This window comes from Pteropus vampyrus, unplaced genomic scaffold, assembly GCF_000151845.1.
Source record: "Pteropus vampyrus isolate Shadow unplaced genomic scaffold, Pvam_2.0 Scaffold216, whole genome shotgun sequence".
NCBI lineage: Eukaryota > Metazoa > Chordata > Mammalia > Chiroptera > Pteropodidae > Pteropus > Pteropus vampyrus.
The window spans coordinates 3,831,778-3,858,265 of record NW_011888997.1 but is presented as its reverse complement, the minus strand read 5'-3'; the positions used below and the strand labels follow the sequence as shown (position 1 = coordinate 3,858,265).

Below are 26,488 nucleotides of genomic sequence, written 5' to 3'. Positions count from 1 at the left end.
AAAATTGGGGGCGAGAGGGCATCTTCTAAATATGTTGTCAAATAATATAGATTCTGGGAAACAATTGGACCAGAAATTTTCATATTTTACCATGCTTCAGAATTAGCTGGAGGGTTTATTAAAACAGATTTTGAGGGCTTCACACAGTTTCTGATTCAGTAGATCTGGGGTGAGGCCTAAGACTTTTGTATTTCTAACAAGTTTCCAGGAAATGCTGCTGCTGCTGATATAGAAACCACAGTTTGTGATCCACCAATCCAGGTGATATGGAGTGCCCTTCACAGAAAATGTAGCAGGAACACTTTGTGCTTGAAATGCCTGAAATATCCTTTACTGCCCTGTAGCATAACAAAGCAGAAGGTACTCATCTTGTACATCCTTAGCTCTGCCACCCACTCAGTGTGCCCTTAGGTAAAACACGAAATCTACTTGTACTTAAGCTTCTTCTTATGAGGGGGTGTACGATAACTTTCATATTCTGCAAACTCTTTCCTGTTTTTCTAGAATAACAACTCTCTGACCATAGAATTGAGAGTACTTAAGCCTTTTATGAAGCCTGTAACTAAGCTCTAGTGACTCAGTAACATTTTCTCTCCAAGCTTTTGTTACAATATTCTGTCATCTGCACACTTTGGGAAAGTAATGCTAATATTGAGTGTAACTAAAACTAGAAACTGACCTTGATAAATCTTTTTTTTTAATTAAATTTATTGGGATGATATTGGTTAATAAAGTCATATAGATTGCAAGTGTACAATTCAATAATACACCATATGTATATTGCATTGTGTGTTCACCACCCAAAGTTAAATTCCTTTCGTCACTCTATATTTGACCCCTTTACCCTTACCTACATCCCCCACCCCCACTTCCCTCCTGGAACCACTAAACTGTCGTCTGTGTCTATGAGTTTGTCTTGTTCATTTGTTGCTTTCAGTGTTATATTCCATATATGAGTGAAATTATATGGTTCTTGACTTTTTCTGTCTGACATATTTTGCTTAGTATGATAATCTCAGGATCCATTCATGTTGTCACAGATGTTGTCACGGATGGCAGTATTTCATTTTTTCTTATGGCTGAGTAATATTCCATCTTATATATGTACCACATCTTTTTTATTCAATCATCTATCAAAGGGTACTTCGATTGTTTCTATGTCTTGGCCACCATAAATAATGCGGCAATGAACATCAGGGTTTTTATGCTTTTTGTAGTAGAAAGATATTGATTGTGCCTGTTTTAGATTAGGGCCCAGTCTCTTTCCTTTCACATCACGTTAGGGTAGGCTGCACAGGAGAATGGAGCAGTTGGCTTTTCTCTGTGTACTCAAAAGAGTGCCTTAGCTCTTGGGGCCTATGCACATTAGTTGGATAGAACAGTTATCCAAAATAAATGAAATAATTTTCCCTTTCCTCAAGGTCTCAAAGAAAGAGCATTTTAAACTCAGTATCTTTTTTGTTATAAAACGATTTATGTTTTAAATTCAACCATGTGAGATGAAGATATTTTTATTGTATTTCTCAAAAAGATTCATATTCTCTAGATTCAGAATGCCTTTTGGGAACTCTGTATATGCAGTGGCTGGTTTGTGAATTTATAACAGTTACGTAATTTGAAGGCATAAGCAAGGTTTAAACATTAATTTTGAGCTTCTATGTATGGCAATATGTATACAATTTAGTTAATTGTGAACATTTTATTTTCTTGCTGTTTGTCTAGATGCTTGCTCATTTTCTAATGGTTGACATTGACCGATAGTGTCTAGACAAAATTGATTATATTTCTCCCTCTATTGCTTGGTGTGGGATGGAGCATTGAATGTAATTGGGTTCCAAATTTGGCATCCTATATCTGAACTGCCAAATGCCTTGCAGAAGAAACATGTGTAGCATCAGGGATTCACATCGATGTTGGGGAGCTCTAATTTTTATTTTTCTGCTCTGCATCCTCGTAAGTTCTATGTATTGGACTGACATTTGGATCCCCACAGGCTGGAGAAAATGATTCACACAGCAACAGACCGCAAAATTTTAACAAAAATCATGGTACTCTTTGAGCAATCACCTACTTTTAAAAACGAATTACCTTTTTATGATATTATGACAAAAGAGTATTTATGAGTAGGATGACCATAGATGCCATTTTGCCTGGGGCCGTCTTGGTTTATGCCTATTTTCTTGACAAACTTATTAATAATGCTGTCTTTTGTTCCAAAGTGCTTTGGTTTGGATGGTAAACACGATCAGCTTATTTATTAGCAAGTGTCAACCATATTCAAAAAACTACTTTTTGGTATGTATATTAAAGAAAGTTGTAAACATCTTCTGATTTCTTGTATGCTTATAGTTTCTAAAACATTGGGACAGCAATAGGCATTTACTTCAGCAAATAATTAGCCTCTAATTCAAAGAGGGTTCCCAATAGACACACTGAAGATATAATGGCCATGAAACACAAGATATGACATCTAGGTGACAGCAATCCAATTAGTGATGACTGGAAATTTATGACTGATTATTTATATATCTGGAGAAAAATGACTCAACATCATATTAACTACATTTTGAATTATTAATATTGCTGTCTATACTGCTGAATTATTCAGGAAAAAGAGAGGAATTATTATGGGTAATATTTATAGATAAGAGGGTCCATTATGTAAAGAAGAGTGGAAAATTTCCCAGTAGAAGGGGTCTTTCCTCTGCTGTTCATTATTTACTAATGTTTATTGTTACCTACTTCTGTTCATTATTTAAGTCATAGATGCTATCTCACAGTATTAATAAATGTTACAAGTTTTTCATGAAAATTATATTTTGACAAGTGCTTTTCTGGTTTCAGTAAATAAAATATTTAACACCAGCTTTGCTCTTCATACTGTCTCAAACCCTAGAGTATATAAAGAAATAATTTAAAGTTCAGCGAAAGAACACAAGACAATTATACATATGTAGATTCACAATGAACAGGATATATGATTATGGTGCAGAAGGTATGACAAAAAATTTTAAAGGCATTTAAGATGTGACAACTAGAATGTGCCTGCTATTTGGGCCTCCAAATAATGTACACAATGCCTGTGTTCAGTGCTTATGTGCAAATGTCAACCCTTTAGAAGCACTCATGCCGATGCTTGAACAAACTGCTGCCAAATTTGCAGTGCAATTAAACAAATGGCCCAATAAAGAGCCTCTTTTTATTTACAAGTCTGTTATTCAGACACAGAGGCCATTTTACTCTGCATAGAATGAAGTTGCTTTCTGGAAATTCTGGGCACAGAAAGACGGAGGCAAGCAGAGATTGAAATAACTAATGCTCAGAGAACATTAGAAGAAATTGTGATTGCTGTGAGTGACATTAAATATCACCATTTTGAAAAATCCAAATAGCTACCAATTTTATAATTGTCTTTCTTCAGGCTAAATATTTCATTGGCAACAAGTAAGTACATTCTGGGAAGTTTTAAAACTCATTTTCCCCTCGGGAAGATATTGAAACTTTGAGAAGTATGGAACTATTGAACTATTTGCCCTCCATGTTCCTGGCAGGGTGACAGTAGCTAAACTTGACCAGACAAAGAACTTGGCATCAGCAGAGTGGCAGTCTCTAGTTTCTTTACCTTGTCTTCCTAAAAGAAGTTTTCTTTTTCCATTTACTCAGACCAGAGTAGCAAGTAATACTTTTCATACATGCACTTGTCATAAAAATATACTAAAAAAATGAAGCATTCAGGAGATATTCGCTGAGGGAAGTATTCTCATTTATAGAATTTTAGGCAAGAAGGGGAACTAGAAAATATTCATTTTTTCACTGAAGGAAGCAAGGTAGGAAATTTTGAGATTGTGTTCACTTATTTCAGAACAGCCATAGAAGCCTATTACCAAAAGACTTTTTTTTTTCGTTTGAACTCTCAAGAAATGTGAGATTTTAACACTGAAGGAAATGGAGAGCCAGAGAAGTTAGGTAGACTAAAGCTCACGCAGATGGGAGCAAAGTCAAAGCTAAGACTGGGCTCTCAACTCTTAAACTAGCATAATTTCCTCTATGTAAGTACTTTCCATTGCTCAAATATACAAAAATTCTCAGTAGAAATATTTGCATGAGAACTAGATAAAGCTAATTTCCAGCTGTTTGAAAAGCTAATGTAACCCTACAAAATACTCAAATGAACATTTTGTGAATGTGCCTGAATTATTAGAGATGATTCTTCTCCATCTGTTAAAATCCTATGAGCCTATAAAGAACGAGCTTTGTATTCTCTACAGACAGAATTGCTCTAAATGAAAACAAACATGAACGTGGTACCTAAACTCTGCAGAGACCAATTAAATCTATCTCTGGAGAATGAGGACAAAAGCTGTTACTGAGAGGGCATGAATATTAGTTTATTAGGGCTGCCAGAACAAAGTACCACAGACTAGGGGGCTTAAACAACAGAAGTTTATTTTTGTACAGTTCTAGAGCTTAGAGGTATGAGATCAAGGTATCTCCAGGCTTGATTTCTTCTGAGGTTTCTCTTCTTGGCTCGCAAATGGCCACCTTCTTGCTATATGCTCACATGGTCATCCTTCTGTCTGTGTTGTCTGTCTCCTAATCTCTTCTTGTAATGATGTCAGTCATAGATTAACCATCCCCCGTCCACCAATGACCTCAGTTTACCTTAATTCCCTTTTCAAAGACCCTACTTCCAAACAGAGTCACATTCTGAAGTATTTGAGTAAAGACTTCAGCACATGAATTTAGGGGGACACTTCAGCTCATGACAGCATGCATGGGTTAGAAGTCCTACTTCATGAGATTTCTGGGCTGCTTAAATGCACTGCATGCTTGGGAATGTTCGGGACAAACTTCATATTGTTCCTAATTGTACTAATAACAGGTTGAGTCTTGAAGGTAGTCTCTATTCAAAGTTGAACCCAGAGCCACGAAGCACTATGGGATGTTGGAAACATAGAAGACTTTCCGATAGCAAAGGCAGCTCTTTCAACTGATATTTATATGAGTAATTTAACTGTTCCAAATCCTACTTTTCTTATCTGAAAAATAGAGATAACATCTATCTTATCAGTTATTTTTATAGACTGCGACAATATTTGAAGTGATTAATGTAGTGACAGACAGAGAGCAATATTGAAATATTAGTAAAAATAAGATTCTAGTCCTCCCTCTGCCACTTACTAACTGTATACCTGTATTCATTTCCTATGGCTGCTATGACAAATTACCAAAAACTTAGTGACTTAAAACAATACTACTTTATTGGTTCTGTCAGAAGCCTGACATGGTTCTCATTGGGCTGAAATCAGGGTGTCCATGGGCTGCCTTCCTTTCTGGAGGCTCTAATGGGAGAATATATTTCCTTGTCCTCTTGAGCTGCTGAAGGCTGCTTGCATTTCTTGGCTCATGGTTCCCTTCTTCCATCCTCAAAGCCAGCAATAGTGGGTCTAGTCAACATCTCTCTGACTCAGTTTCTGTTGTCATATATCTTTCTCTGAGGTGAGCCAGGGAAGAGTCTCTGCTTTAAGGACATACCTGATTAGATTGGACCCACCTAGATAATCCAGGATAATTTTCCCATCTCAAGGTACTCTACTTAATTGTATCTGCCAGGTCCCTTTTGCCAAATAAGGTGACATATTCACAGGTTCACAATAATGAAGGCCATTATTCTGCCTGCCACAGTATCCTTGAACATATTTTCTCTGAGACAATTCTTTAACAGTAAAATGGAGTTCTTACTGTTACTGTCATTACCTTGTGTGGTTTGTTGTAAACATTTAATACATGATACTAAACATGACAGATACTAAGATTAATGCTATTTTCTAAAATTCCTGAAAGTCACACTTATTGAGCTGGTTCTAAGATAAACTGATGATATAATTTGGGAGTACACCTAATTTTTTTTTTTTTTTTTTGGTATATTACTTTTCCCCCATGGCACGTTGAGGCCAGTCCTACTTTCCTACTCAGTGTATGGGAAATAAGGAGCTGTTTATTATGTATTATACTTTAATCTATTATATTCTAGCAGTTTAGAATTTAGGTTTACCAGCCAAAGATATCAGGATTTAACCCTTGCTTTGCTGAGTGACCTTAGGAAAGTTTTACCTTGTATATACCTCCATTTTCCCACCTGTTAAATGGTGGTAATATCTACCATATTATCTACTTATAGGTTGAATTTGATGATTAAACAAAATAATGCATGAAGTACATTTATCATAATGTCTGAAGCATTAAATATTTATTAATTTTTGTGATATTGTGTCTTCAGCTTTCCAGATGGCTGATATGAAGAAAATGAGAAAAAGAAATAATTTAGATTGTTAATAATTAGTGAAATATGTTTTTTCTTTACTATGTAAAGAGGCGAAGACATTTATAGGAAGCAAAAATAGTGAACAATTTAAAAATGTAAACAGTTTCCAGATATCTCCCTACCAAAGATGATTTTAGCTTTCTCTCTGCAGTCAGTTTCTTTCTTTTTATTGCTCCTCAGAAGAAAGGTCTGTCACCTTTAGATTGATTCTTTGGGCTTTTCTAATGCAGAATCTGGAGAAATAGGCAAATGGGAGGAGAAAGGGTGAGGTGGTGTTATTTTGGGGCAGGGTGGGGAGGATTTGAGCAGAAATGTACCAGAGGAACTATAGTAGGAGTAAAAAGGACAAAGATTTTTTTAAAAAAGTATTATTATAAGTTATGTATTCACTTTAAAATATTAAGAAATACAATTGAGAAGTGATTATTTTGAAATTAGGTTTTAGTTATAAACCTATTCATATCCTGTACATAAAACTGTGATAGGTTAGAGGAATGACACAGCAGATACTGAGAGAGGTTGAGAGGGAGAGAGAAAGGAAAAGAAAGAGAGAAAGAGACCTTGAAAGAAAGAGTAAATTTGAATAGGGAAAGGGAGGGACATGTAAGACAAACTGCTTATTTCAGACTTCTGACAGGTCACACCCTGCAGTGTGAGTTGGTTGTGTCCATACTCAACTACTCAGAGTTCACATTTAAGGTCATATTTTAGGCAAGGCAAGACCACAGATCAATTTGCTAACCTCAGATTTTAAAGTCGTAACTACTGGGTTATTTTGGGTCCCATGGAAACAAATAACTGCCTTAACTAACCAGACATTTTTAAGCTGGTGGTTTTGGCTCTGTAGTCACAACTAGAATTGAGGAGGGATCAAAACCAAGCTTTGACTGAGACTGAGTGAATGCAGACGTGCCATTTATAAAAAGTGACGTTTTCAGCTTGGACAAGGATCAGAGATTACCCGTTCCCAAATTTCAAATTTTGGCTTTGTATTGGGCTATAATCCTAGTCCTGATACGTTGTTCCTTCCCCCTACCCCTCAACTGTTTTCTGGAAATGTTAGTTTTCATCCAGAGATTGAACGTGTCCAGGTAGCTGATGTCAGATGTTTTTTATTTATGGAATAGATCCTGGTTTGATTTTTTAAAAGTCCCTAGTCATATCATCAGAAGCTCATTAATACAGAAAGTAGAAGTTGTAATAACTAAAAATCAGGCGAACTACAATTTTTTCACTTTCAATTTAATACAACTACTCCAAACAATACCAAGGTTTTAGAAGATCCTGTCCTTTGGGCTATTGAAATCAAAATCAAAACAAGACATGACTCCTATAGTTAAATGATGATCTGGTTCATGAGACTGACAAAAACATAAATCACCACAGCACAAGTTAAAGAGTGATCGTTATAAGCCAAGTAATGTGTGAGAACAAAGAAAGAAAAGGAAAAAGGTCAATAGTTCACTGAAAAGGAGATATTTAAGCTGAAACTTTAAGATTAAATAGGATTTATTTAATCTTAAAGTTTATTTTTCTTATCCTAAAAGTTACACATGTGTAGGTTATTCAGCAGACCAAAACTAGTGCTCTATAACCCAGTAAAAACAATACAAGCATTTAATCTTTTTTTTCTTTTTATGCATAGTTCTTACATATTTTACACATCTTATGGTTGAAATTTATCTATATAATTTATTTTCCACTTATCTTTTAAAAAATATCATAAGCACTTTCCCATGTTTTCAAAACTTTGTCAATAGTAATGCAATGTCTATATAACGTATTTGCCTATAATATAATTTTTCAAAATCCTTTATAAGTGGATATGTAAGTGGTTTCTTTTTTTGTTTTTTTTCTGTTTGCTTTTTTTATTGTTGTGATGATACTTAACTATGCTATTAATATCTTTGATCTTACATCTTTGCTGCATTTTTTATTTCCTTAAAATCGTTTTCTAGAAATGGATTCTTCAATGTAAACACTTGAAGGTATAATACGGTAGGTACAGAAATAGTATTCCAGGTACAGGTAGCAGCATAATCATAGGCAGGCTATTTCCCCAGTTGTAAAAAATAACTGCAGAAAAGTAAACTTCATCTGGAAAGAAGACTGTGAACATAGAGGTCATTTTCCACATAGACTGTATGTTAATATGTGAGTATAGCGTTCTCTGCATATGAAAAATAAAAAATAAAACAGATGTCTGCAAGCATGTTTTTTTTTAATTTTTAAAATTAGTTTCAAGTATACAGTGCATTGGTTAGACATTTATATAGTTTATAAAATGATCCCTCTAATTGCTCCTTCTCTTGCAAGCATGTTTTAAGCTATAAACAACATTGTGAATCCCTGAATAGTATTATGCAGAGATAAGATGTCTCTGAAGGAGAGAAAGAGGAAATTTACAGCTAGTCTATGTGGACAGAGACATGAAAATTATAAGTAAAAAGTGATCTTAAGATAGGATGGGGAATCTGTTAGTTGCATAACTTGCTAATAGAAAGAATCCAGATAGCTAAACACAGAATATTTAGAGATCCTGATTCAAAAATCACAAGAAAAAAGAGTGAATGAGGAAGTTACTGAACAAATAAAATTCACACAGAGAATCTAAAAAGGATCTTATTTTTCTAGGAATGAAATAGCGGGAAGAGGAGATGTGGATGACAACCCAAGAATGGGCCTTGAGGTAGTTCTTTTGGTGCGAATAGCGGGATCACCGAAACAACCTTAGGGAGAATTTCTAGAGACTTCTATAAGGAGCTGAGGTTGGCTGCTGGTGACATAAAACCACTTCAAATCTTACAGGGGTATCTCTTCTCAGGTCAGGAAATACCCATGTGCACCAATCCATCCACAAAAAATGGAGAATTGAGAGTCCTTACCTACCAGCTGCTGCTGGCCATGAGAGAAAAACACCAGGCCAGGCTGTATTCTTGAGGGAAAAATGATCCTTTTTTTATCCGTGGGTGACAACGGCAAAGAGAAACACATGCACCAACACACCAGCAGTTTCATATGGAGCCCCATTTTGTTTGCTTCAGTGGTTTAGAAACAAAATAAAACAAACAAACAAACAAAAACACAGAGCTCTAGATCCTCATTCTCCTGAACTAAAGCCACTCTTCTTATAGGGAAACTACTACATATTATCTAGGTAGAGCTGGTCTCTCCAGCTGATTGAGCAATTACAGTACTCAGCCTACTGATCACGGTGAATGGTTTAAAAATGAATCTAATACCCACTTTAGGATGATCAAGGTCTGTGGGTATTTTCTCAGCAGAAAATTTCACCAAAACTTTCTCTTTTCCTGGGCTGACCAGTTGCTCCTTTTTTTCCTGTTGTATGGATAGAGAGACAGAATCTTATTATACTTTACACTCCCTGGATCTATCCATGCCTGAAGCCTTTATCCCAACCTTCCCAATCATGCTTAAGCCAGATTGCATAGTTTCTGTCAGCTACAACTGAAAATATACTGACTAATACACATCACGTATTTCTTATGTGCCCTAGAAATGAGTTTGTTAAAGAAGAGGCAATATTTATTTGGAAGACTCTCTAGCGAAGGAAGAAAGTGAAATACATCCTACTCCCTCTTGAGATATTTGGCTCGAGTTCCTGAGAATCCCCATGATAGATGAACTTGCCCTAGACAAGTTCAGGGATGTCAAGTAATGAAAACAAGATTAGATGGTCAAATACACTTATGAGTATTTATTAAGTTAACAAAAATCAAACAAATTAAACATCGAGTGAACAAAATGTTATTGATTTTTAAAGTAATCTTTAGTGAGGGTGAGGAAGGAGCTTACAGGTGTGGCAGCAGGAAGAACTGTAAGACCCTGAAGAGAACACGGAGGAAGCGAGGCTTCAAGACAAACAATATGCTCCCCATCATACCACTGAAAGAGGAAGTGATTAGAGGAGCTGCTCAACGCATACTATGACCCTTGTCGGTGGAAGAGCAGCCATTTCTAGAGAAAAGACAAGATACATGACAGTTTTCTTAAGAGTTAAGAAGAAAATGGGTTGACTTTGAATGAGAAAAGTTTCTTCCTGGAATGCAACTATGACTGGTGGGAGCAAAAGCCCTTTGAGGAGGATGTGAATTTGGGATATGAGAAGAGAAACATCACCTCCAAATTAGGTCTAAAAAGGCAGTATGATAGATGGGCTGAACTTGACCAGCTCCTTCACTTTGGGAAGAAGTCAGCCGAATTTCTGGAATTCTGTGATTCGGAGAAGCAGATGATCCAGTCCATAAAGCAGAAATGAAAAAGATGAGGCTGGCTAGGGAATTCTGACAGAGGAAGAGGAAAAAGAACTTGAAAACTTGGCTGTGATAAATTTGGAACTAGAGAAAACAGCTGAGTTCATTGGTAACCTAAGGGGCTGATAGTTGTTGTAACGAAGGGCAGTGTTAAGAAGCAGCTCTCATAGTATCTATTTCCCACCATGGCATGAAAGACACCATTTATTTACCTCAAGGCCAGAAGTAGAATTTATTATTATTAAATGTTTGACGCAATTGGAATTATCTTTAATTTTTGCCAGAATGCTATTGAAAATAGGAATACCATGACTTGTAGCATATTCTTTCTAACAAAATAGACATATTATCATGCTTATGACAATGACTGTGTTACCATCGTTGAAAAAATGTTTGTCACAGTTTAAAATAATAAAATATTTATCTGAGGAAAAAGTAAGCTTTAGTATAATTTAGATTTTAAGACTTCGAACCACTGATATCTAAATCGACGATCCTTCCAATGGTGCTGAGTAATCAGATGCTTGAGATGAAAAAAGCTTCAGATAACTTTGTAATTATTTCCCTATGCCTTTCCCAACATCCAGGTTAAAAATCTTTCACTCTTCCCTTGAGAACTTAAGGCTATAGCACAAATTACCATCCTCTCTAGGCAGGATTCATCCTCAGCACCTCCTCACAAACTTTTTTTCTTTGAGCAGGGTAAATTGCAGAAGTCCTTATCCTTGTTCTGAAATCACTGAGGTTGTTTAGCAGTTTATCCACAGGCTACTGGGAGGAGTGGCTTCTTGGGATGCTGCCTTAGGCATCGGAAATTAATATATGTCTCTCCTTCCCCCATGCCTTAGATGCATTTCCGCTCAAATTAAGTGAGGGCTGCCCATTAGTGGAGCCTGAGACATTGATGCCAAGGCTATTTCAAGACAATATTTGTTCTGGATATAAAATAACAAGATGATTACAAACACTTTGGTATTCAGGTGCACAATGTTGGCCTCAGTTCTTTATACCATTTTAGTTAAACAAATGTTAAAAAGTTGGAGGTGAGACGCTTCATTAGAAACTCAGTTTCATCCCTTCTGCAGGAGCTATACAAATTAGCCAGGTGCTTCAGTCGAAGCTCTTATAATTCTAAGAACATTGGAGAACCTAGGCTCCTGAACAGTAGTGTGAAGATCTGGCATATCTTTTTGTAAGGTAGCAGAAAATTAACAATTTAGAGATACTTCTCACCCTACAAGATTCATAGATTCTTTGGAAAATAGATACTTGATGTATTTGATATAGGTTTCTGGTTCTATCTCTTTGATCCTGAAAAAGAGATTGTCGTGCTTTGATATATACAATCATCACTTAGGGAGCTTGTTAAAATGCAGATTTCTGAGCTCTACTCCCATATATTCTGATTTAGTAGGTTTGGAGTGGGTCCAGGATTTAAATTTTAAACAAGTGTCCCAGATGATGCTACTGAGTATTCCATGGGCTGTATTTTGAGAAACATTGCCATAGGGAATACAATGCTCAACTGTGTCAGGATAGCCTGGAGATTCCTACAACCCCCAGCTGTGTAGAGATGGGATATGATGCTTTCCTATTAATGTGCTCGTAATAGATTTTGACCAAGATGGTCCCAGGAGAAAGGGCTATTTATTTATGGGTTTGAATTCTTCCCATCATGATTTACCCTCGACTCTCCAGAAAGAACTTGATTTGCAATATGAAAGTAACACCTGGGGGTTGGCAGTCCACAGTGTAGCTTAGTTTTGGGCAAAGCAGAATTCAGATATAGCAGTATGGTTTGTGGGCTGGTACCCATTACCTAAGTTGGTGAGAAAAGTTCCAATCTGCTTTAATTGCTTGTGATGTTTTATAGTCACGATCAGATCATTTATCAGCATCTTACAGTGGCCCAGTATAATTTCTGTTCCCCACTCTGAGTTGTGATTTTAATGGATCATTTCTGATCAAGGTGGTAGCTGGAAACAGGATATTGATTCACTGTTAATTTTGACTGGGAAGATAACCACAGTAGTACATCTCTTGGCTTTTATTATTATTATTATTTTGTCATTTTCCTCAAGAAATCTGTATAAGTAGTGCTTTGACTGCTTTGTTCTCACATATTCTTTGATTGTATTCCTTTTCTCCCATAAAAGTTTTCATTTGGTGCTCTGGTTGATTTTGTGCATAATGCTTACTATTAACTAGAAATTAGGGTAATAAAGCTAAGCTAGCAAACTAGAGACCTACTTTTTACAAAAAGTCAATATGGATGTGAAATGTCCCAATTTGTCATAGAAAAATAGTTTGGAAAAGATTGTGTAGATAATTAAATCTCAGTTTGCTTTTTCTATTTTTTCTTAAGGTCCAATTGAATATGTTGGCTGAAAAAACTAGAGAAGTAAATTTTAAATTCAAGTTGTAATTTATTTGGCTGGATGTCCCTTCTCCTGAGAGAAGTGGAGGACTAGCACATTACTAATTTGGCTGTGGTAGCTGAGTTTATTATATGTTTATACTGCTGACTTAAATACTTTATACAGAAAAAATGTAGCAACAGACAAGCTTTGCTCTTTAATCTACAAAATATGCCCTGTTTTTAGCTTGGCACTAAAACCGAGCAGGTGGCATCACTTTATGTAGTAGATGAAGCCTGGAAAATGTGTTTGTAAATTGAATTTTTATTAAAAAAATAATGTACTGAATTTTCTGGATGGGAATAATTTTTAAGGGGAATTCTGTAATGATTGTTTTTTAAGGTAGAGTTAGCAATTCTTTATATAAGTTCAATTCTAATGTTTCAATTTAAAAACAGTACAGTATATCAGGAGCCAGGAGAATGTAACGTAGGCATCAAAAGACCTGAGTTCCAATCCCATTGCTATTTCATTACTTTGCTATAGAATTAAGAAGATTGTATTAGGTTATTTCTAAGGACACATTTACATCTAAAATTCAGGATTCTAATTTCAATTTTTCAGTGACTGGATTTGTACAAAATAAGGGAGGATTTAGACTCAAAGATGTAAAAATATTCTAAAGCTGCATCATCCAGTACAGCAGCCACTAGCCACATGTAACGACTGAGCTCTCGCAATATGTTTGATCCAAACTGAGATGCCCTGTGAGTGTAAAGTACACACTAGATTCTAAAGACAGTAAAAAAATTGTGAAACATCTCATAAATTAATACTTTTTATAGTGGGTTAAATAAAACATTAAAATAAATTCTGTTTCTTTTTTTACTTTAAATGAAAGCCTTTTAACTTCAGTAATTTAAATTTAGGTAATTAATAATAATTTAATAATTTAAAACAGAAAATTTTAACTTCCATATATATATTAGGTAGCTCTACTCCAAAAGGATAGCATATCCTACAAAAGAACCCTCCTGAAGAGCAAAGAATCCTCCATCACGGGTGTTATTCAAGGCAAGCCTTGATGACGTAGAAGAAATTCTTTGAAGAAAAGATGAAAACATTATTCCTAAAATAAGTTCACAGAACACTAGTACTGTGTGGTGCTTTACCATAGCCTAGTGAGTTTGGCAACGTGGTGCTACTGAACTCCTCTTACTGATGAATACAATTCATTAGCATAATGAAGTTCAGAGAAGTCATGCAATAATGAAATCTGCTTTTCTTGCATTAATCTATTGTTTCCCAAATTCAAATAGAACTTTTTTTTTTTTTTTTTTTTTTTTTAGTGATAACTAATAGCACTCTATAGACTCAAAAAAGTTACTTTGGGAAATGCTGGTGAATTAGATAATCACCAAGTCCCTTTTGTCTGTTTTGTATTTTGAAACAATTTATAGGAACTCATCTCCTATAAATTGTACTTGTTTCATGCTCTTTTCTAAAAAATTCTTCCTTTAGTCTATGCAAAATATTTTCCTTCACTTTTCTAGGCTATTTGAAACATCACCAGTTACATATGTTTGTGTTATCAATCATTTTCTTTTAAAAATTCCTAATTTGCCCCACTCCCCAAAGAAAGTATATAAGCAAGGGTTCAAGTGATGCAGGAGTGGGGAGGAGTGGGGACCAGTATATGTGAGAGAGATAAAGGAGAGGTGCAAGGATGCCGAAAATATATCTGTCCTTTTTGAAACGTGCTATGTTATGGGTTAAATAGGTTACTATGGACTAGTTGGAAAACCTAAATATGATTTATAACTTTGTTTTCCAGAGAAATTGCATTCAGCATTCCAAAAACCAATTTAAAAGCAAATATTAGACACATAAATTATATAGATTGACTCAGAAGCTCAGGAAATAGAGGAAATCAATATCCTCTATTTGTTTCAATGTCCTACCTTGCTTTTCGCAATAAGCCTTTTGCTTCCCCAAGCAGTGAGAAGATGAAGAGGATGACAGGACCGAAGTTTTTATGACACTGTTTATAGATCTCATAAATCATAAAGGAACACCAAGAAGGCATCATCAAGCAGTTCCCTAGGTTACTAAACAGTGAGGTTTTTATTCTTAAAAATACTCTTTCATAGAATAAATAAATTTTAATTTTACTGATTGATTAGTTTTAGAAAATGCACTTAGTCATGTAACTACCACAACACTCATGATACAGGATATTTATATCACCTTAGAAAGTTTCCTTGAGCCTCTCTGTGGTTTATTCCCACTTGTTACCTTCAGATTCTGGTGACTACAGATTTGTTTTTACTATTGTTTTCTTTTTTTAGAATTTTGTACAGATGGAATATTATCATTTGCAGTTATCTTGTGTCTGGCTTCTTTTATTTAGCATACTGCTTTGAAAATCATTCAATACTTTGCCCTTTTTTTTATTGTTTAATAGTATTTCATGGTGAAGATACACCATAATTTGTTTGTTCATTCACTCACTGATGGAAAGTTGAGTTGCTGCCAGTTTTTTGGCAATTATAAATAAAGCTACTATAAATGTTAGCAGACAAGTCTTTACGTGAACATAGATTTTCATTTGTCTTAGGACATACTTAGGAACAGTGTTGCTGAGTTGTATGTTAAATATATGTTTAACTTTATAATTAACTGCCAGACCGTTTTACAAAATGACTGTATCATTTTCCTTACTGCCAATGTATGAGAGTTCCAGGATGTAGATATCCTCACTGACGTGAGTATTGTCATTTTGAATTTTAGTCATTATACTGGGTTTGTACTGGTAGTACGTTGTGGTTTAAATTTGCATTTCTCTAATGTCTAATGATGTTGAGAACTTTTTATGTAATTATGTGCTATTTGCATATCTTCTTTGATGAATTATCTACTCAAAACTTTTGCCCAATATTTTAACCATATTATGTTATTGAGTTCTAAGAGTTATATACTCTGGATATATATTCTTGATGAGATATGTTTTTCCACATATTTTTCTCCCAGCCTGGCTTGCTGTTGCATTTTCTTAGCCTTTTAAATGAAAAATTTTTAATTTTGCTTTTATTTGTGCTTATTGTGTTCTAACAGATCCTTGCCTGATTCAAGGTCACGAAGATTTTCTCCTATTTTCTTATGGAAGTTTTATAGTTTTAGCTCTTATATTTAGGTCAATGATCCATTTGGAATTAATTTTTATATATGATGTGATGTATGGGTTGATGTTTATTTGTTTCAGCATTATTTGTTGAAAAGAATAAAAGAATATTCATTTCCCATTGAATTTTCTTGGTGTTTTTGTCAAAAATCAATCGAAAAGCACAGTTTTACTCATTATTAATAATCTAAATTACTTCCCTTTTCCATTTTCTTCATATCAGCCATCTGGAAAGCTGAAGACACAATGCGACAAAAGTGTGGTTCTGTTTCTGGTCTTTCTATTCTGTTCCATAGATTTATATGTCTCTTCTTACACCAACATGTTGTCTTGATTAGTATAGTGTAATATAAAAATAGAACTAAATCTATGGGAATACAGAATTTGCTAAATGTAGCATTTCAAATTTATGGAGAAAATATATTTGTCTTTTTTTTTTTTTCAGAATCTCCCAAATAGGTTATTAGCTCAGGACAATTGAATTCAACTTTACTCTGATTAAATTTGACCCAATGAACTGGCTACTTTCTTATTATTCTCAAAGTGGGCATAGGCTGTTTTAATAAGAAAACGTGGTTGCTATTACACTTAGAACATAAGATGTTGTGTTTATTTACATATATGTAAGTATTACACATTTTATTTAAAAGGGAGGTTCCAAATTATGGGCTCCTTCCCTCAGTGCTGTGAGGCATATGAGTACAAACACAATATTTAGAAACGAAATCTTTTGAATCTTAAAGAAAAGGAAAGCAACTATAAACAACAAGCATCGGCAGTGGTAGTGTGGTGATAAAAACCCATCATTAATACTCAAGATCACACAGGTTTCCATCATTAAAATACTGTTTAAAAAACCACAACTGTTTATAACTTTCATTTGTGGAAAAGCCTAGCTAGTGCATGAGAGCAATCTTATGTTCTTCCGTGATTACCAGTAGGGACTTAAGTCAGTGGTTCTATGATTTTTTTAACAGATCTGGATTTGTATGCATATGTCTAGGGAAGTTGCTTGTATAGGTGACTATGAATTTCACTTCCTTAGTATTTGACCCAAGATGACAACCATTTATTTCATCATGACTCTTTAGGAATTAAAGAGACTGTGACTAGAGAAGATAGTAACATTTAAAAAGTAATTTTACTCTGCTTTCATTTTCCCTCCCCTCTCTAAATGAACATTACTGAAAATTAATCACGGTTAAGTTACCTATTTGGTTTTTTAATATATATTTACCTAAATTTAGTGCAGTTTTAATGTTTGCCTTTTTTTCTTACTTCTAAAGCGCTTATTCTTTTTCTTTCTTTTAATTCCTTCCCACTGTTCTCCCTTTTCTTTTTTTCTTGAAGAATGATATATGTGGCTCTTTAAACTGCTTTTAATTACCACACTTACCATCATTTTTTGTCTCCATATTTTGGTTTCATGCTATTCCTTTTGCTTAGAATATTTTCACCATTTTTTTTTCCCGAATAACTTCCATATATATTTCAAGGTCAGCTCAGACACAATCAAATGAACTAACTTGTGTCAAGTTATATGTCCAGCTTATATATAGATACTTGTTAATGAATGAAAGAAAGCATAATGCAACCAAGTCTTTTCTAAACTTTCTCTTTCCTGTGTCTTCATCCCCATAGATCAAGAACAAGAGCCATATCTCAGTCTATTAATATTCTGTGGATATCAGTATGGGCTCCAGGGTCTGATTTTGCCTTTCTGGGTAAAACTCTGTTTCTACCCACTAAATAGCTGCGTAAACTTATTTTTTCTTGTGACGCAATATCTTCACCACTACAACTGTAGTCATAATACTATCTCTTGCATAAGATTATTGTGAAGATTTGATGAGATAATACAGAAAGTGCCTAAAATAGCACCTAACCACTCCAAAAATAGTAGCTGTTACTATCAACTGGAGCTTATTTTTTTGTATCACATTCACTGATTTGTCAACTCTTAAAATTACAAGCATTTCATGTTATCACAAAAAAAATCATCCTAATGTGAGAGAATGTGAAAATTATGCTTTTTATTATATTTGCATAAAATAGTCAGTTACACCAAGTTGTCCAAATGCATTGTTGAATTAAAGCCTCCAACTTTTACAAATTTTTATACATATATCTATGTATTTATAAATACACACATATGTAAAAGATATATATTTTCTTCTAAAATAAAGTGCCCAAATCTTGATATATGGGGGCATAATAAGGAAAAAAGAATCATAAAGTTTTATTAGTTATAGACTGTATTTTCACAATATAAGAATCTTTTTTTCACACACATTTACTTAGATAAAGTGAACTTTAATCATCCATTCTTTTCTGAATTCTCCTAAATGAATTAATTTGTCCAAAATGTTAGAAGTCATATAATCAACTTAATGATAAAGAGGCTAATTTTTCTTACTATGTCTGGCACAGAGCCTTGGCTCCCCAATATAAGGGTAGTTAAGCTTCATATTTAATTTTCCCGCTTTTTGTATATGTGCTGCTGAAGCAAGCACAATTTTCCTGCTTTTTGGACTGTTGTCTTTCTGCGAAGATGATAAGCAGAGAGAGAAATGAATCAGTCATCTCTAATTCTAAATACTTCATTAGCATTCAGTAAAGTCAGGGTTTGGTGAAAAGATTCCTAATGTCTTTACATCACCCTAGGTTTGGTAAGAAAGGGACTAGCAGGATCTGAATTGAGGGGTCCTGCTGCCTCTGTTGTAATTAAATCTTGTTGGAACTATAGAAGAAGAATTAGATTGCAATGATCGATAGATCTTTGAGAGAACCAACTCAAATTGAAATGGAATTCTCTTACACAGTGGAAAACCTTGTGAGAACATGTTTGAATTTAAGAACAAAACAAGGGTTAAAGGAAAAACTAGACAATTTAAGACAATTCAGAAAAATCTTTGCTTCAAATAGGAACGAGGGTTCTATTCCCTGCTCCAATATTTCAGCAACAATTCCTGTGTTTTTACCGTATTTTCTATTATCTGAGACTTCTAAAGTGATCATTTGTAGTCTTTGCCAAGAAATGAAATTTTAAAATGCCTTTGAAAAGACTTCAACCTACTGAAGCAAGGTGAAGATGCCTAAAAATAGCTTAATATGAACCCAGCCACTTCAGAATCTCTGGTGATTACACATTCAAACAACCGCAATAAAGTGTATTTTATCCAAGCAGGAAAGGGAATAATTATCAGCACTGAAACTGCATAAAACACTTTGTAATTTCTCAACATACAAGAGGCTGGAAACAAGAGGAAGCCCAGACATTTCCCAGAGTCAGAACAAGAAATAGAATATTTTCATTTGAGGGATTAAAAAGGGAAAAAGGGCAAGAAAGTATTTCCAATTACCTGAACCACTTCAGTTGGGCTTTTGCAGAAACAGAACTGCCTAACTACTGATTTTGGTGAGCATCTTGTTAATGGCTTGCTTGACATGTGTGGTGGAGCTGCGTCGCCTCGTCTTGCCCTGGACCATCCTCCGGCGACGCACCTCTCGACACAGCTCGTAGAATATCTCGGTGATGTTCCCTTCTCCAGTGCAGGCAGAACACTCATAAAAAGCACATGCCAACTCTGTGGCCAACTTCTCTCCTTCTTCTGTACTAACTTGCCTGGAGTGGTCCAAGTCAGCTTTGTTTCCAACCAAGATGAGAGTCACATTCTTGGGCTTTTTAATCTCATCCAGGATGTTCTTAAGTGGCAGCACTTCCTCAAAACTTCCTCGGTCAGTAATGTCATAGACCAGCACAAAGCCTTCCCCCCATCGCATGTGTCCTTCCCTCTGAATGGTGTCTTCCTGTGGGCAAGAAAAAAAATGACAGTCGAAGACCTGGAAGTAGTCTCAATGTATAGACGCTGCTAATGCTAATAGTGATCCCTTAAATACTATTCCTTATATTCAATGTCATTAAAATCTCTTGATAATCTGCCTGTACAAGTTTACCTTTCAATTGGTTTGGAAGAGCAAAATATTTTAGGGAACTAAAAATTTTCTAACTGCATGGTCCTTAACTTTCTGCTTTAAATTTTTTCTTGCCTCATCATTAAATCTTGAATCACAAGAACTACAGAGAAATTATCATCTTAGCTGAGCACATTGCCTCTGAGATGTTTCATCATAATTAAAGAATTGGCAAACAGCTAACAGACAAGTAGACCTTACTCTACCCCTTAGAGATCAGAATTATGGGCACAGTTTAGTAAAATGGTTTAGATTTTATTCATTCATTCATTCATTCATTCATTCCTTTATTTTTGTTTTAATCTCCTCTCTCTTCAGATTATAGACAATTAGCCACTAGGAAAACAGTGAAAAATTATATAGAGTGTCAAACTTAAAGCTAGAGGTTTTTGGCTCCCCCCACCCCCGCCATCTCAACACTCCCAAAGTATTATGCAGTCCTAGTAATAACAGAAATTCTTTTGAAGTGATTTTCAAAGGGAGTGATCACTCCTTCCTAGGAAGGTAGCATGTGTGATTTCCTTCACGGGCTCACATTAATTCTGCAAGTGAGTATTTCCCTGCTGTCTTTTTCTAGAACCAGTTCTGGGTAGAAGGTGAGACCATATATAGGAAAGAGGTGGTGATGAGAAAGAAAAGTGTATAATTAGTTACGAGAACATTTCTTGGATTAAATACTCTAATTTAAGTTTTCTTGGGGGTCATAAGTCACTGAAAAGCACTATGGAATCCTTCAGCTTCCTAATTCTTGGTCCTAGTGGTCATTCCTATCCTTGAGAACTAAACCTATCTATGAACCCATTTGTAATCACAGAACTGATAGAACTCAAAGCAAATTTATAGTAGTTTCCTCTTTAAATAAATTGTTATTGTTCACTGATATGGTTCAAGTGTTCAATAGGATGAAGTGAAGTTCAGAAAGAATATTACAGGAGAGATTCTTAAAGTATTCTGAAAAAAAATTCTGAGGTCATATAAGTTTGGAACATAATATATACTAAATCCCTTAAGGATTCACCTTACACATAAGCATATTAAAGGCTCCAAGAAATTTTCCAGTAAATATACCTGTTCAACTTTATCAAAGCATTATAAAACATTTTTAACCATGAAAATCTATTAATGTCTTGTGATCCCCTGTAAATATAAGTGGGCACTGTATTCTAAATGATATTAAGTGAATGTTAGGACATTCTCAAAACCTTAGAGTACTAGGTACTTTATATAAGGATGTATACACGGGTTGTTGCAAATATGTTATATATAAATACTTAGATAATTAAAGAGAAAAGTCTTTAGGCATCATGAGTTAGTTGTAGAAAAGTGTCCTTTGTTGATATTATGCACATCTCATTTTTATTTGATCCAGAAAATTTTTTAATTTAACTCCTTATTCACCTGACCAGCAGTATCTAGTATCTCCATGGTGACAACTTCATCATCGATGGTTGCTTGGTGTCGGTAGGTTGATTCTGAAAAAATGAGCAAAAAAAGAAGATAAAAAGGTAAACAAGTGAATGGTTTGATTTGCTCCTTAAAATTACAAATTAGTCACAGGAGTATGTCTAATTTTGTAGCATAAGGGAATGCGCACACTAGGAAGGAATGGATGGATGTGCAAGTATGTGCCGTCTTTGTATTCTTAGAGCCCCTGTAAGTAACAGGTTTTAAAATGAGAGCCACAGATTTTCAGCGTCTAGTATGGGATGGTCTCTTTGCTCATTTTATTCTCCTATGAAGTCAGCTTCCTGATGGTCTCTTCCTTCTAAAATGAGGCCTTCACATCCTAAAATGAGAAAGTGATTCCTACAAAAATGCATTCTACCTTGATAATCCTAAAAATTCAGTTTCTGGAAATCATTGTTAATTACCATTCTTGACAAAATGACACATAAGCAGGAGCTGCTAATTTCTTTCCAGACCTCTATCCTGCAAATGTAATAGACACTAGAAGGAGGTGGAGGGCTATCCATGTGAAAAATGAGCATGTAAAGCTATCAGAAACCCTTGTGGCAGGAGAAGGTGGTTGGACCCCAGTCTTTGGGGGTTGGTGAGAAAAGTAGAGGAGGGCTGGGCAGCATAGATCGGGCATAAAACAAAGCAGCGTTCTTTTGCTCATGTTGCCTTTTCAAGGTAGATAAATGATGATAGCCCAGTACTAGCTGGAGATTGGAAGATATCAGAGTGGTCCCCAAGTTACACTGGAGTGAGCAGTTAGCAGGTGTAAGAGCTTGGGTGGCTCTGAGTGGTGCCCTCAGCACATGAAATGGAAACCAGAGGTTAAAATAAATACCAATTGGTGCCATTCTGTATGAAAACTAAAATGACTGAAAAGAATTCAACAAATGATTGACTGAGTTGATGAAGGTCACATTGAGGAACTCTCCCAGAAGGTATCAGTAAATGATAAGAAGGAATACGTAAAAGTAAAATATAAGAGGTATAGATAAAAGAAATAGACATGTTATGATCTCTTATAAAACGAGCCTCAAAGAGAGTAAAATACATAAAGAAGTGAAAACATTTGAGGTTGTAATAACTGAGAATTTCCCAGAATGAGAGGCATTGAAAAACTTCAGATCTAAAGGACTAAAAGGACACACGAGAAAAAAGTCCCGTGTCTCAACCCATTACAGCAAAACGCGAGGATAGCAATGACAAAGAGAAAAATTTAAAAAGATCTAAAGAAAAATCATGTCATTTACAAAGTGCATTACTCTCACAAAACTGAATTCAAGATCCCAATGGAGTGAAGCCAATGAATAAAACTACATCTAAAGCAATCCAGAATAATAATTCTAGATAATACCAACATATCATGGAGGAGGTGGGGGAAGAGACCAGAGGCAGGTTCTAATGAATTTGTCTTATTCTAGGAGATGACATGATAATAAGAAAGGGGAGAAAAAAGAGAGCTAAGTATTGAACTCAACAAATTAGAAGAGAAAAATAGAATATATCCAAGAGGATAGGAGGACAGAAGTAAAGGAGAAAACAAGAGAAATTAAGTAAGGTTAACCAAAACAAAGCATGGTGCTTGAAAAAATTAATATAAAGGTAGGGAGAGATATAAAAATCTAGCAATACTAACTAGTAATTTAAGAGAGAAGGTGTGATCAAACAAAATTTAGCATAAAAAGAGGACATAACTATGTATTTTGATGAAATAAAAATAAAATATTGTGAACTGTATACAAACATATTTCAAACTCTGATAAATTCTGGGAGAAAAAAATGCATAGATCGGAGCAATAGAAATAGAACACTTAACTAGATCATAGCCAGTAGATGCATTTACATGCTAATTGTAGATATCTCCTAATTATAAAATGCAACTGTACCCAATTGACTCTCCAGGAGATTTCTATTAATCATTAAAAAAGATTTTTTAGAAAATAGAAAAAGGATAGGTACTCAATTCTTTTTATGAGACATTATGCTGACTCTAATAAGAAGTATTACAAGAGTAATAAGAGAAAAATGAAAAGAAGGTTGTAGGCTCATTTCATTCTTAAACATAGATTCAAAACTTCTAAATAAAATATTATTCAATTGAATCCAACAGTTGTAATAAGAAAAGTGCATCATGATCAAGTAGAGTTTATTCCAGAAATGCAAAGAGTAAAGTCTGTCAATTCAATTTAACACATTAAGGTACTAAAGAGGGGAAAATAATCACATGATTAGCTCTACAGGCAGATGTATAGTAAGATAAAATGCATACAAATTTAAAATATATGCGTACACAGAAAAAATGCTTTTCAAAAATTTACATATATCAGCTAGTGTATACTGCTTACCATTTTAACAAGAATTGTTCTAAATGTGTTACTCATATTAACTCACTTAATCTTCACAAATATCTCATGAAGTATGAATTACCATGAGCTCCATTTTATATGAGGAAACTGAGGCAGGACAGCATTAAATAACTTGTCCAAGATCACACAGCGGTAGAGTTGAGATTGGCTTTAGGATTTTAGGCTTTTAACCATGGTAAATATCAAACACATTACAATAAATACCAATGAGAAAGAGGAGAGCTATGGTGTCAGAATAGAGGATGCAGGAAAAATAAAGTGAAATAAAGTCTTCACATACATGACATGGTGCCACAGTAATATGATTAACCTAAGTATTAACTCAGTTAACTCAATTATTTGCACCTAAACTACTCAAATCACTAACCAATAAACAAATCAAATAAACCTAGAAGTTCCTCTCCCATCAGGGTAACCAGTAAGCCCGTGCTTTTATTTTTTCCTATCTATGTCATGTTTCTGACTTTCATTTTTTCATCTCATCAACTATTTTACAGTTCTTTTTTGACTACAGTTTTATGTACTTTGCTGTAAATATAATCTACTCAAAATACAAATTGCAGAAAGGAGACTTAACTAAGAGCATAACTTACTACCTGTCATCAACACTGTGTAATGATCATTGCCACAGGCATGGCACATTGCTGCAGTATTTTCTGAAAATTAAAATTAAAAATATGACATTATGTTCAATGTTCAAACAAGTGTATTTTACATTATTGTCTTTTTCCTGAAATATGTAGTCCATATCTGGTGTGTACAACGATTCTCAATTCTAGAACATTCCATCCATTACTCTTTTATGTTAAATGGGAGATTATTGTTTTGTGTGATTTAATGCTCTAAAATACCATTTACAGAAACTACTCATCTAAAAGTGTTCTCTCATTTATTTCTTTTTTCATCTTCCGAGTTCCAGCTTGAGGAGGAGAGGCCCAGACAGCAGGACACATGCTAGAATCCATGTCCTTTTTGTTTGTCCTGCCACTGTTCTGAAGTGGCCTTTATGCTGTTTTCCCTTTTGAAGGGACTGGCATCATCAGCTCTGGAGCCTGGAAAACAGAGTTCTGGGCTCTATTCCATCTCTTTGCACCAAAAGTCTGACAGACAGGGACATTTTTCTCTGTTGCTTCCATGATAAATAGGATATGTATTTCAACCACAGAAGACCACAGTAGGAGAAAACAGAATATAATGAAAATTGCATGAAGTTGTGTGATTCGTTGGCTGTTCGTTAACTGAAATGAAAACAATGAAATACAGGAAATGAGGGAATGTCTGCCACAAACATGGCCTCGGGTGGCAGCAGTGATTTCATCTAAGCTAAGTACTGGTTTAATGCCATTCTGAGCATTTTTTTTTCTTTTGAGTCTCTTCTCTCCCTCATGAGGAACCCTTGACTACATGTAAAACCATGGAAGTGTTGCCTACAGAGGCAAAATGTTGTACATCCATGTGTTAGCTTTTTTAAAGATAATTCTAAAAAAATGTACTTTTTGGAACTAAACTCTGCTATTCATGTAAAAACATTGGAGAAAATGTGTATATGTTTGGAGGGTAGAAATGCTTTTCATTTTGTTCGTGCTACCAGAAAATGGTCATTTTGAGTCTTTTTTATAAAGGGTAGGGGGGTGATTAAGAGATACTTATAAATGAAATAAAATTTTATATACTGCAAGACCAATATTAGTGTCAAGATGGCATCAGGCATATTAAAAATTATACCTAAATTTCACTGTATATGAGACATGTGATTTACAACCTACATTCAGCAACATTTTATAAATACATATATATTTTGTACACTCTAAGAGAAGTTGATGTTCAAAGGGATGTTGTATATGGTTAATCCTTTCACTAATTCAGCTTTCTTTGCATATTTCAACACATTAATATGGACGTTTGGCCAATACAGTAACAACAGCACTTAGTAATGTTGATTTACGCTAGATTTGAAATTGTACTGACTTGAGTTTTATTGCTGGTCTAACCACAGACTAGCCACATAATTGTGGATAAATTAACTTTGTTGGACTTGCTTTCTTATTTGTCAAGTGATCCCAAAGTTCCTTGCTGGGCCAATATTAATAGTTTTTTGAGTTAGTTAAGCACTTCTGCTTTTGTATCCAGTTGGCAGAGTTCGTTCTGGGTGTGTCCTCTTGTATGATCCTTTCTAAGCAGAGGGAACTGTATGTAATACAGATGGGAAAAACCAATCACAAAATAAAAGCATCGTTGGGTCCACTTCCTACCATCACATCTGTCTGAGTCTTTCCTAAGTGGTATTAGCAGTGATAGGTGCTGAAATGCAGTCTCTCTCTCTAAATGCCAACACACACATGCACATGCACACACACATGCACATGCACACACACACACACACACACAACTGCACATGATCTAAGCTTTTATCTGTATTTTCCGCCATGATCAGCATTTTCAGAGGGTAATGTGAGTCTTAGAGAGATCTAGTTCTCTTCTGAGATCTAAGAACATGGATCCTGTTGTCCTGCAGCCTGAATATTACTGCCACCACCCTCAAGGGGTTTTCCTGG

The 26,488-nt window shown here is 34.9% G+C and overlaps 1 protein-coding gene across 1 annotated transcript in view; it reads right to left on the bottom strand.

Annotated features, from left to right (window-relative positions):
* Positions 1-12,492: 12,492 nt before the first annotated feature.
* Positions 12,493-26,488, bottom strand: part of RERG (RAS like estrogen regulated growth inhibitor) — a 114,187-nt gene continuing 100,191 nt past the window's right edge. The window contains exons 4-6 of the mRNA XM_023538255.1: positions 21,511-21,584; positions 19,500-19,947; positions 12,493-12,575 (exon numbers count right to left, since the gene is read on the bottom strand). Of these exons, the coding sequence (XP_023394023.1) occupies positions 19,540-19,947; positions 21,511-21,584 (482 nt within the window). The 3' untranslated portion in view covers positions 12,493-12,575; positions 19,500-19,539. The remainder of the gene's footprint in view (positions 12,576-19,499; positions 19,948-21,510; positions 21,585-26,488) is intronic.